Raw genomic sequence first — 11,971 nt, forward strand, 5'->3', positions numbered from 1 at the left:
AACTAACTATTATTAATCTCTTTCTTCTTCAACAATCAACGACGTCAACTACCACGAAATTTGACGACTGTGTGTGCTTGCTGCTGTGGTGTACTTACTCTTCATTGTTTCTGGAAACAAAAACTGGGAAATCATCACAACTTGCAAAAAATCAACCAACCAACAAAACGTTCGTCTTCCACGAAATTGTGTTATACACACAAAATTGTTTGCTTGAAATTGTTGTTTTTTACAAACCATGGATCCATTACATCAGTCAAGGAGTCGCAATCTAAAATCAACAATGGTAACTGAAGATCTTTATGTAAATGCAATAGTCTTATCGAGTAACAAATTGCGTTATAAAGGAATGCATGTTTGTTTTGTAGTTAAAAACCCCTCTATTTGAAGATGTTTGGCAATTTCGGTGTTATATTTAATGTGGGAAAGTGGCCATCTAGTCGGTCCACTCATTCAATATTTTTAATCTACTAGTACAATGTCATATTTAAGGAAGGATGCAAAGGATATATATTTTTTCTCTGAGTTATTTTCATATTAAAAGCAAATCGCATATTTTGATAAAAGTAATGGGATTGATAATGAACAATTTCAGGCAAATGGCCACCATGAGTGGTTACCCTCCTCGATATCCTCACAAATTCTATATTTGATTTGAATCAACGCTATGCATTTGGTGTAGATCTTAACCTTCACGTATCCTTTAAGGGAGAAGTTACAGTCTTAAATCAAAAAGACATAAGTTGATTAATGGAATACATAGTAGTAGGATCGATTTGAAATGTTTACCACAGGTATTACTATGAGGTATATATTTTGTAGTGGAAGACGATACTTCCCGAAATATATGCCTTAGAAGTTCGAATAAACCGCACTTTAACTTTTTCGTTCTTTTAAATTCAACTTAATTTTAAAATGCCGACCGATGTTTTAAGTATTTCTCCTATGGACGAATGGAAAAGTCGGACAACGCGAAAAAAAGCTTGTATTTTGACAACTTTATTTTAAATAGTGGTAACATTTTCAAATCGATCCCAGTTCGGTTTCTATATCTCGGTGTCAAATTGTGATCACCTGTTCGTAAAAGGGCACGGCAATGGTTTTGTTGTTGGTGTGACGTAGTCTTGTGTAGTTAACATTGTCCAGATGGATACCATGAACTCGGAACACATCCCTCAGTGCCCAAAAATATATGAACAAATATTTTTGAAACTATCTAACCCTTTACTAGAAATTCAATGTAAAAAAAGATATTATTTCAAGTATACTTACTAGCTGACTTGTGACAGAACGTTCGTTCCCTAAGCCGAGCTTAGAAAAGATTTCCAGGCGCGTCGGTCTTTTGCGCAGTTTTTCCGATTTGAAAGACCATATTCGGCAATTTTATCTTCCACTTGATCTTTCCATCACTTTTAAGTTGTTTGCTCAGACCATAGTAGCATCTGTTGGCCATCACAATCCTGGTCCCGCAATAAACAAAACTCATGTCATTCGTTTTGTTTATGGCGGTACCAATGTATATAAAATCTTTGACTACCTCGAATCTGTAGTTCCACAATTGGTCCGAGTCTACTGGTCGTCTTGTGCGTTGATACCATCAGCTTGGTCTTCTCGCCGTTTACTACCAGACCCACTTTGACACACGCCTTCTCAATTTGTTCAAAGGTGGCTGTTGCCGCTCGCAATGTTGGACCCATTATATCGATGTCATCGGCGTAGGAGAGTAACAAGTGTTGTTTGGTGTACAGAGTGCCATTTCTGTTCACCTTTGCGTCTCGTATGACCTTTTCCAGTAGGATGTTAAAAAGATCACGCGACAAACTATTACCTTGTCTGAATCCTCGTTCGGTATTTAAGCGCTCCGAGAGGTCCTTTCCGACTTTAACTGCTGATCTTGTGCCAGTTAAAGTTATACTGCATAGCCCTATTATTTTTGAAGGAATGCCAAACGCCTTCAAAAACTATTTTTAAAAAATTTACGCCTTTGCTCTGCTTTCAAAAAATACTTGTAAAAAATATAGGAATTCGCTGTGCCTTCACACACTTTTTATATCAACACCGAATCAAATTGCCAAGCATCCAAACCCATTTAACCCTGAACAGAATTTAACATGTTTCCCCATCTATTTTAAATGTCTTTTGTACAGGCCCCCTTGTCACCATGCCCTATCCCAGATATCAGTGATGACGAATTGGTTTCTATTTCGGTACGTGATTTAAATCGCACCCTAAAAATGCGTGGATTAAATCGTGAAGAAATTGTACGCATGAAACAACGACGACGTACATTGAAAAATCGCGGTTATGCTGCCAGTTGTCGGATAAAACGTATCGAACAAAAAGATGTCTTGGAAACGGAAAAAAGTCATGAATGGATTGAATTGGAACAAATGCACGAAGAAAATGAACAATGTAGTCGAGAGATAGAAAATTGGAAAAAGAAATATGCAGCTTTGCTGCAATTTGCTGCTCACAATGATATACCCATACCACAGGAATTGGAAACATGTTGAAGTGGCAATTTCTCTTTTTGTGTGTTTCCCAAGTGAAACGGTGATTGAAGTACAAGTTTTCCCCCTATAGTTTAATTTTGTATAAAGTGTAATGCTAGTTTTAAACAAAGTGTAGCTCTCTCGTGAGAATACACTGTGCAAAATCAATGTATACGTCCCCTCAGATATACTACATACAATTAAGTTATATACAATAAAATATATGTATAATTATAGTTAAATGAAATTGTCTTGAGTGTTTACTTAAAATTATTATTTTTATTTATTTTTAAAATACTACCAAAATATATAGTTTTATTTTAGGATTATTTTTCGCTTAACGCACTATTTTATCAGGAAGTACTTCAACACAAGGATACATTTTTTCAATATTATTTCGTATAATATATTGATCAGCCTCTTCGTCGGAATATTCCCCATTGAATACTTTACGATGCCTTGTTTTCAAGTGGACTCGCATTCTAGAATATAAGAAATAATTATCCATAAAATATATATATTTCAAAATATATTAAATGTTATATACTTAAATACTGCCGGTAATCCTTTTCCACACAATTTACAACTAAACGGATAACCACGATGTTTAAATGAATGCTGACGTAAACTAAACATATGACCAAATTCCTTATCACACACCTGACATCGATAGCGTACACCTTCATGTTTCTTACGATGCTGATCGTAATGTGTTTTAATGGCAAACGTCTGTGAACATTGTTCACATTTAAAGGGAAATTCTCTTGTATGAAATCGTATATGTATTCTCAAGTCCTTGGCTGTTACAAATTCCTTTTCACAATAGGAACATTTTAAAATATCACCGGTGTGCCGTTGTATGTGCATTTTTAAACTGTATTTATTGGAAAATGTTTTCGAACAAATGTCACATAGAAAATCCTGATCTGTTGCTGCAGTACCATTTCTCTTTGTATTATGTGTCATTTTTATGTGATTTTTAAGATTTTTCGTGGTAAAGAAAAATCGTTCACAATCAGGACACTCAAAACGATTTAATTTGGTCGGACCGTGTATCATCTCTTGATGTTTAACAAATGCTAATTTTGTAAGGAAATTACGATCTGCAAAGTGGAAAAATTAAAATGTTACATGGTTTTCACACGAAGGGTGAAGGGACCCCACCAAAGTGGCCAATCTTACCGCATGTTTTACATTCGTATTCTTTATCCTGGCTATGCTGTTGTTCCATATGTTCATATATTAATGTGGAGCAAATAAGTTTTCCACATTTTTCACAATCCTCATAGATTTTATTTTTATGTTTTATATCTCTATGGATGTTGAGGGAATCCTGTGACATAAAATATTCTTTACATCTATTGCAGGGATATTTTAGTAGCTTTGAATCTGAAATAAAGAAACATATGTAAGTTTTTTTATATTTCTCCAAAAACATTGTTAAACATCGATGTACTCTTTAAATACTAGGACCTCTAAAATATTCTTTAACAATTCTACGCCTTAGCTAGACCACCCCAAAGAAATATTTGTTAAAATTCACGGCCCCCAAAAAATACTCACCATGTTCATTATAGTGATCATGCAGTTCCCGCTCTAATCTATAGACTTTGCAGCAAATTTCACATTTGAATTTTAAAGTATTTTCTTTTACAGAATTGCTCTTTGTTTTTCTTTTCCTGTTGCTAGAAAAATTTGCTCTCTTTGGTGGTAATTCAGCATTATCCGTTTCGATTAGAACTTCTTCGAAATCGACAACCGTGTTTTTAGAACCTTCCTTTTCCGCAGTTACTGTTTTTCCTCCACCATACTCTTCTGATAGTTCATCTAATATTTCATTGATATCCAATTCCGAATCGGAATGTTCTACCGAATTTTGATAATCTCGCATTGTTTCATCATTTGGATCTAGACATTCCTCAAGCAAGTCAGTCTAAGGAAAAAGGAAACTTTACTCTCGTATAAATACTTAAAAAAAATTATTACAATATACCTCCTCCTCATCCTCCCCTTGACTCCCATCACTTTGTGTCTCATCTTCCGTCTTCCTCGATTGATGTGCATCGAATAATTCATATTCTAAATCAATTGTTGTATTATCATCTGTTTTGTTGCCATGCAACAACTCATCCTCCAAATCGTCATCATCACCATCACCGTCTTCTGCTGTTGCTTCTGCACTACTATAACTTACAACATGTGTACTCTTCTCATACATAGACATTAGGAAATCTTCATTCCGTTGTGATTTAATTATAAAATCCAAAGTACGCATCAATTGCAAACGACACTTGGTACATATATAGGCATAGTCCATTAGACTATCAACATTAAAATGATCCGTCCCGCCATTGCGTATACAATAATAATAGCATTGTAAATATGTGGCGGCCTTACGGTCATCTCGTAATTTTATTACTGGTTCCGGTGGCTCCAGTATATGATAGATCCTTGATAGGGTGCTTCGTATTTCTTTGAGACAAACACGACAAAATTTTCGTTTTGGTTGGGACATTTTTTGTTAACAATTTTTGTTTATTTTTCTGGCCGAAAAGGGAAAGTGAATATTTTGTTGTGTCCTGGCAATGTAAAGACAATGCGGAATATCTTGTGCGCAGACTCCATTTAGCAGATGTTTGCAAAAGGATTGTTGACTGTATTAACGGTGATTCAATTTTAAATCAATTTGGTCACATAATAATATTTTTCTTTGAAAAGTCTTCTTTAAAAAATCGAAGCCTTTGTTAGAGCCTCAATAATATTCTTTTACAAATCTAAGCCTATGTTAGGGCCTCAATAATATTTTTTTACAAATCTAAGCCTATGTTAGGGCCTTAAAAATATTATTTGAAAAATCTACGCCTTTGTTAGGGCCTCAAAAATATTCTTTTAAAAATCTACGCCTTGTTGAGACCCTCAAAAATATTCTTTTAAAAATCTACGCCTTGGTAAGACCATCAAAAAATATTCTTTAAAAACTCTACGCCTTGGTACGACCCTCAAAAAATAATCTTTTAAAAATCTAAAAATATTCTTTGTTCTTCTAATATTATTTTAATTAATTTTTTTAATATAAAAATAATCAACCTTCATATGTCTATTCATATGGTCGATAGCTGACAATTTGATGGGCAACAACATTCAAAATTTCCCGCGGTGACATATCATGTTGCTCATTTATAATGGCTGTTATGCGGGCACATTCCTTGATATAATTTTCCAGCTCTTTGAGATTTGGTGGTTTGCGAGGATTCTTAGATGCCTGCAAGGCCTGTAAACATTGGCCCGTCATATTGGCCAATTGAGATCTGGGTGGACTGAATATTTCATCCAAGTCATACAGTTCCAATGGCGGGGCTGCTGGTTCACTAAATATTGGTGGAAATGTCTAAAAAGGAAATGCACCCTATTAATAAAATTATTTCAAATTACGAATTCCAAAACATACCGCCAACTGCAACGGTGGTAGGGGTATTTCAAATTGGGGTTTGATAATTTTCAAGGGTTCATATTTAACATTCAATTGTTGATATGTGTTGATGACATCCTTGAGCAAACGATTACTTAATGAGCACAGAGACATGTCGAACATTTTCTTAAAATCAGCTGGTATTTCCGAACCAATGGAATCAATGAGACAGGCTTTTGGCAAATCGGCAATGAAACCAATATCCGTAAAGGTTTTATTGTCATTGAGCTGCAAATGGTGGATGGAATGGTGTTATATATTAATAAAAAATAATTATTAAAAGAGGGACATAAAAATACCCACCTCTACATCATTAAAATCCAAATGATTAAATTGTATATCATTGGTGGCCAGCAATTTCAGTATATACTCCAAAATGGCATCATTTGTCTTGTAGCTTGACAAATACTTATCATGAAACATGTAACCCGAACCAATGGCCAATATTTTACCTTTCGCTTCGTTACAATAATAACCAGCCAATGGACGATTAAAAGGATACACCACAGGGCCGGTTGTAAGCAGGACATTTGCTGGCTCCGACACATTTAATGTCGCCCCGTAGGGGTATTGAAAATGTAACTTATATTTTTCATCACTAAAATCATAATCAACTTTGTCGACTGGTTGTTTTAAAATATGCCGCCACATTGATTCGCAAACGACACCGCCACCAATTGAACATTCTTTGGGATGGAAATTCTTGTAGTAATGTGGGCGGATAACATTATCTGGAAATTAATTTTAAAAATGATTACTTATATAGGTAATAAAGGAATGTTATAATTACTCACCACTATTAATGTATATGCCATACTGTTCCAAAAAGAAATTCACATTTGTATTGAATTCATTTTCACCACCCTCTCCCAGTAATACCCATAAACTACCACCATTATCCACATAGGCTTTTAATGCTTCAAATTCTTCTTCGGTGAAACGATCCTGAGGGCCGGCCAATATAAATATTTTTAATTTGGCCAATATTTCGGGTTTCAATTCCATGTCATTTCTAAAGGCAAACAAAATAGAAAAGGAGAATGATAAACATAGTGCATAGCAAGATACAATAAATAAACTAGTACTTATTTATTTAAATTTTATAATTTGAATATAAACAAAATAATCAATTTCTTTGAATTTAAATCAAACGTGCGACGATTATTTCTTATAAACTGGACCCTGCATTATTCTTTAAAAAAACAGACATCTAAGAAACTTTTTTCCACCTGCATATTAAATTCCTGTTATCCTGTAAAATTCTGCATTCATACTTACTGCTCGATAATATATTGGGATTTCAATTTACGATGTAACATTTTATAATTGTCGGTTATTTGAAATCGTTCATTTTTTGATATGTCAAAACAAATTACACTTTTCGAGGACATTTTGAAAATAAATAAGAACAAAAAGGTTTCCCAATGAAATTCACGCCAAATATTAAAAAATCTTCTATATTAATTTGTCGCATGCAATTTAAAATACGGTTGCTATGCAACGTTTAAGGGTTAAGTCGTAATGTAATTATTGTGTAAAAACGACTTACTGACTAAAACAATAGGTTCGTTAGTTTACTTTCCCAGTAGCATTTACTCAGTAAGAATTTGCAGAGAGTAAATATGAATTATTCGTTCTCAAGAGAGAGAGAGAGATTGCATAAAGTAAACGAACAACATCAAATAAAAAAAATTGTATCCACACAGCTGATTAAAACAACAACAGACAAACATTTTTATTAGAAACATGGATAACAAGCAAAAAATTGATATTGTTTATAAATACTTGCGTGTTCTTCATCCATTTTAATGTTTAATTATACAGAATAACATTCACAAAACAATATATTTGCTTTAGAACAATTCTGTTGTTTGTTTACAAAACATAGCAAAACAGCTGATTAAATATCAGCTGATGGTACAAGAAAGTTCTTACTGAGTAAATTTTCCTTTTAAGAACTTGCAAATACTCAGTAACACAACAGTCAAATCTGCTCTCTCAATTCATTCTCTTTTACTGAACATTTGGGTAAACGACTTAATCCAACGTTCGGAGATTTCTCTTTTCTATGTCCTCGAACAGTTAAGCATGGTTGACGTTATCGAAGGCTTTCGATAGGTCAAGTGCCACCAAAAATGCTAATATATGTGGACATGGCGTGTAATAATGACTTTTGGAATCCATGCTAATGTTGGACAACTGGAAAACTTCTCAGCGATGGGAGGAATGGCGCTTCAAGTGTCTTTGCTACTGGTGACAGGAGTGAAATCGGTCTGTCAGCGATAACTACAAGTTGACGGCTGATGTTAAATACACAACTCCGTAATTTCTACTTGAATTCAATGTGCAATATTGCCAACCATATGAAATATTATAAGGAAACATTTGGCAGAAGGTCGAGACAAAGACAAAGGTTTTTGTTTTGATACATCTCTTTATTAATGCATTATGATCAGCTGTTTTCCCTCAAGTCTAATGTCAAAAATATGGCTTTTGTTTACGTTTTCATTCAATCATTTTTTTTGACGGCAAACTTAAGAGGCATCCGGTATCAAACTGGTCTCCCCGGACGACCTTAAGGGCTCAGCAGAATGCTCGCGTTATATGTTATCGAAAATAGCATTCTGCTTAGCCCTATTATTATTATTTATAGACCTTGCTGTGAAGTATGAATTTGAAATGCCGGTTGGCAACGGCATTTCACACATGTCTTCGAGTATGTTTACATTTTCGATTCGACCAGTTTATTTACCGAGTGTTACATTAGAGTGTTCACTGTATTTATAAAGAAAATCGAAAATCCATTTTGCGAAGTCGTTATTCAAGTCTGATGACATGAATTAAAGTGGCTCCAGTATATGATAGATCCTTGATAGGGTGCTTCGTATTTCTTTGAGACAAACACGACAAAATTTTCGTTTTGGTTGGGACATTTTTTGTTAACAATTTTTGTTTATTTTTCTGGCCGAAAAGGGAAAGTGAATATTTTGTTGTGTCCTGGCAATGTAAAGACAATGCGGAATATCTTGTGCGCAGACTCCATTTAGCAGATGTTTGCAAAAGGATTGTTGACTGTATTAACGGTGATTCAATTTTAATTCAATTTGGTCACATAATAATATTTTTCTTTGAAAAGTCTTCTTTAAAAAATCGAAGCCTTTGTTAGAGCCTCAATAATATTCTTTTACAAATCTAAGCCTATGTTAGGGCCTCAATAATATTTTTTTACAAATCTAAGCCTATGTTAGGGCCTTAAAAATATTATTTGAAAAATCTACGCCTTTGTTAGGGCCTCAAAAATATTCTTTTAAAAATCTACGCCTTGTTGAGACCCTCAAAAATATTCTTTTAAAAATCTACGCCTTGGTAAGACCATCAAAAAATATTCTTTAAAAACTCTACGCCTTGGTACGACCCTCAAAAAATAATCTTTTAAAAATCTAAAAATATTCTTTGTTCTTCTAATATTATTTTAATTAATTTTTTTAATATAAAAATAATCAACCTTCATATGTCTATTCATATGGTCGATAGCTGACAATTTGATGGGCAACAACATTCAAAATTTCCCGCGGTGACATATCATGTTGCTCATTTATAATGGCTGTTATGCGGGCACATTCCTTGATATAATTTTCCAGCTCTTTGAGATTTGGTGGTTTGCGAGGATTCTTAGATGCCTGCAAGGCCTGTAAACATTGGCCCGTCATATTGGCCAATTGAGATCTGGGTGGACTGAATATTTCATCCAAGTCATACAGTTCCAATGGCGGGGCTGCTGGTTCACTAAATATTGGTGGAAATGTCTAAAAAGGAAATGCACCCTATTAATAAAATTATTTCAAATTACGAATTCCAAAACATACCGCCAACTGCAACGGTGGTAGGGGTATTTCAAATTGGGGTTTGATAATTTTCAAGGGTTCATATTTAACATTCAATTGTTGATATGTGTTGATGACATCCTTGAGCAAACGATTACTTAATGAGCACAGAGACATGTCGAACATTTTCTTAAAATCAGCTGGTATTTCCGAACCAATGGAATCAATGAGACAGGCTTTTGGCAAATCGGCAATGAAACCAATATCCGTAAAGGTTTTATTGTCATTGAGCTGCAAATGGTGGATGGAATGGTGTTATATATTAATAAAAAATAATTATTAAAAGAGGGACATAAAAATACCCACCTCTACATCATTAAAATCCAAATGATTAAATTGTATATCATTGGTGGCCAGCAATTTCAGTATATACTCCAAAATGGCATCATTTGTCTTGTAGCTTGACAAATACTTATCATGAAACATGTAACCCGAACCAATGGCCAATATTTTACCTTTCGCTTCGTTACAATAATAACCAGCCAATGGACGATTAAAAGGATACACCACAGGGCCGGTTGTAAGCAGGACATTTGCTGGCTCCGACACATTTAATGTCGCCCCGTAGGGGTATTGAAAATGTAACTTATATTTTTCATCACTAAAATCATAATCAACTTTGTCGACTGGTTGTTTTAAAATATGCCGCCACATTGATTCGCAAACGACACCGCCACCAATTGAACATTCTTTGGGATGGAAATTCTTGTAGTAATGTGGGCGGATAACATTATCTGGAAATTAATTTTAAAAATGATTACTTATATAGGTAATAAAGGAATGTTATAATTACTCACCACTATTAATGTATATGCCATACTGTTCCAAAAAGAAATTCACATTTGTATTGAATTCATTTTCACCACCCTCTCCCAGTAATACCCATAAACTACCACCATTATCCACATAGGCTTTTAATGCTTCAAATTCTTCTTCGGTGAAACGATCCTGAGGGCCGGCCAATATAAATATTTTTAATTTGGCCAATATTTCGGGTTTCAATTCCATGTCATTTCTAAAGGCAAACAAAATAGAAAAGGAGAATGATAAACATAGTGCATAGCAAGATACAATAAATAAACTAGTACTTATTTATTTAAATTTTATAATTTGAATATAAACAAAATAATCAATTTCTTTGAATTTAAATCAAACGTGCGACGATTATTTCTTATAAACTGGACCCTGCATTATTCTTTAAAAAAACAGACATCTAAGAAACTTTTTTCCACCTGCATATTAAATTCCTGTTATCCTGTAAAATTCTGCATTCATACTTACTGCTCGATAATATATTGGGATTTCAATTTACGATGTAACATTTTATAATTGTCGGTTATTTGAAATCGTTCATTTTTTGATATGTCAAAACAAATTACACTTTTCGAGGACATTTTGAAAATAAATAAGAACAAAAAGGTTTCCCAATGAAAGTCACGCCAAATATTAAAAAATCTTCTATATTAATTTGTCGCATGCAATTTAAAATACGGTTGCTATGCAACGTTTAAGGGTTAAGTCGTAATGTAATTATTGTGTAAAAACGACTTACTGACTAAAACAATAGGTTCGTTAGTTTACTTTCCCAGTAGCATTTACTCAGTAAGAATTTGCAGAGAGTAAATATGAATTATTCGTTCTCAAGAGAGAGAGAGAGATTGCATAAAGTAAACGAACAACATCAAATAAAAAAAATTGTATCCACACAGCTGATTAAAACAACAACAGACAAACATTTTTATTAGAAACATGGATAACAAGCAAAAAATTGATATTGTTTATAAATACTTGCGTGTTCTTCATCCATTTTAATGTTTAATTATACAGAATAACATTCACAAAACAATATATTTGCTTTAGAACAATTCTGTTGTTTGTTTACAAAACATAGCAAAACAGCTGATTAAATATCAGCTGATGGTACAAGAAAGTTCTTACTGAGTAAATTTTCCTTTTAAGAACTTGCAAATACTCAGTAACACAACAGTCAAATCTGCTCTCTCAATTCATTCTCTTTTACTGAACATTTGGGTAAACGACTTAATCCAACGTTCGGAGATTTCTCTTTTCTATGTCCTCGAACAGTTAAGCATGGTTGACGTTATCGAAGGCTTTCGATAGGTCAA

At 33.8% G+C, this 11,971-nt stretch overlaps 4 protein-coding genes across 4 annotated transcripts; 1 reads left to right on the top strand and 3 right to left on the bottom strand.

Annotated features, from left to right (window-relative positions):
- Positions 1-238: 238 nt before the first annotated feature.
- LOC133333541 (transcription factor MafK-like) lies at positions 239-2,513 on the top strand. Its single transcript, XM_061541855.1, has 2 exons — positions 239-304; positions 2,148-2,513. The coding sequence occupies exons 1-2, from the start codon at positions 239-241 to the stop codon at positions 2,511-2,513; spliced, it is 432 nt and encodes a 143-aa protein (XP_061397839.1).
- Positions 2,514-2,829: 316 nt separating this feature from the next.
- Positions 2,830-5,007, bottom strand: LOC133333544 (zinc finger protein 709-like). Its single transcript, XM_061541856.1, has 5 exons — positions 4,486-5,007; positions 4,056-4,425; positions 3,675-3,881; positions 3,040-3,595; positions 2,830-2,974 (listed from the first exon to the last, which is right to left on the bottom strand). The coding sequence occupies exons 1-5, from the start codon at positions 5,005-5,007 to the stop codon at positions 2,830-2,832; spliced, it is 1,800 nt and encodes a 599-aa protein (XP_061397840.1).
- A 582-nt stretch (positions 5,008-5,589) lies between these two features.
- LOC133333545 (intraflagellar transport protein 52 homolog) lies at positions 5,590-7,361 on the bottom strand. The gene is made up of 5 exons (XM_061541857.1): positions 7,240-7,361; positions 6,756-6,973; positions 6,265-6,692; positions 5,941-6,189; positions 5,590-5,880 (listed from the first exon to the last, which is right to left on the bottom strand). Exons 1-5 carry the CDS (start codon positions 7,350-7,352, stop codon positions 5,590-5,592), a joined length of 1,299 nt encoding a protein of 432 aa, XP_061397841.1. The 5' UTR covers positions 7,353-7,361.
- A 2,115-nt stretch (positions 7,362-9,476) lies between these two features.
- On the bottom strand, positions 9,477-11,248 carry LOC133333546 (intraflagellar transport protein 52 homolog). The gene is made up of 5 exons (XM_061541859.1): positions 11,127-11,248; positions 10,643-10,860; positions 10,152-10,579; positions 9,828-10,076; positions 9,477-9,767 (listed from the first exon to the last, which is right to left on the bottom strand). Exons 1-5 carry the CDS (start codon positions 11,237-11,239, stop codon positions 9,477-9,479), a joined length of 1,299 nt encoding a protein of 432 aa, XP_061397843.1. The 5' UTR covers positions 11,240-11,248.
- Positions 11,249-11,971: the final 723 nt, after the last annotated feature.

Source organism: Musca vetustissima, unplaced genomic scaffold (genome assembly GCF_032173495.1).
Source record: "Musca vetustissima isolate MV318-11 ecotype Yass unplaced genomic scaffold, APGP_CSIRO_Mvet_v1 utg59399, whole genome shotgun sequence".
NCBI classification, from domain to species: Eukaryota; Metazoa; Arthropoda; class Insecta; order Diptera; family Muscidae; genus Musca; species Musca vetustissima.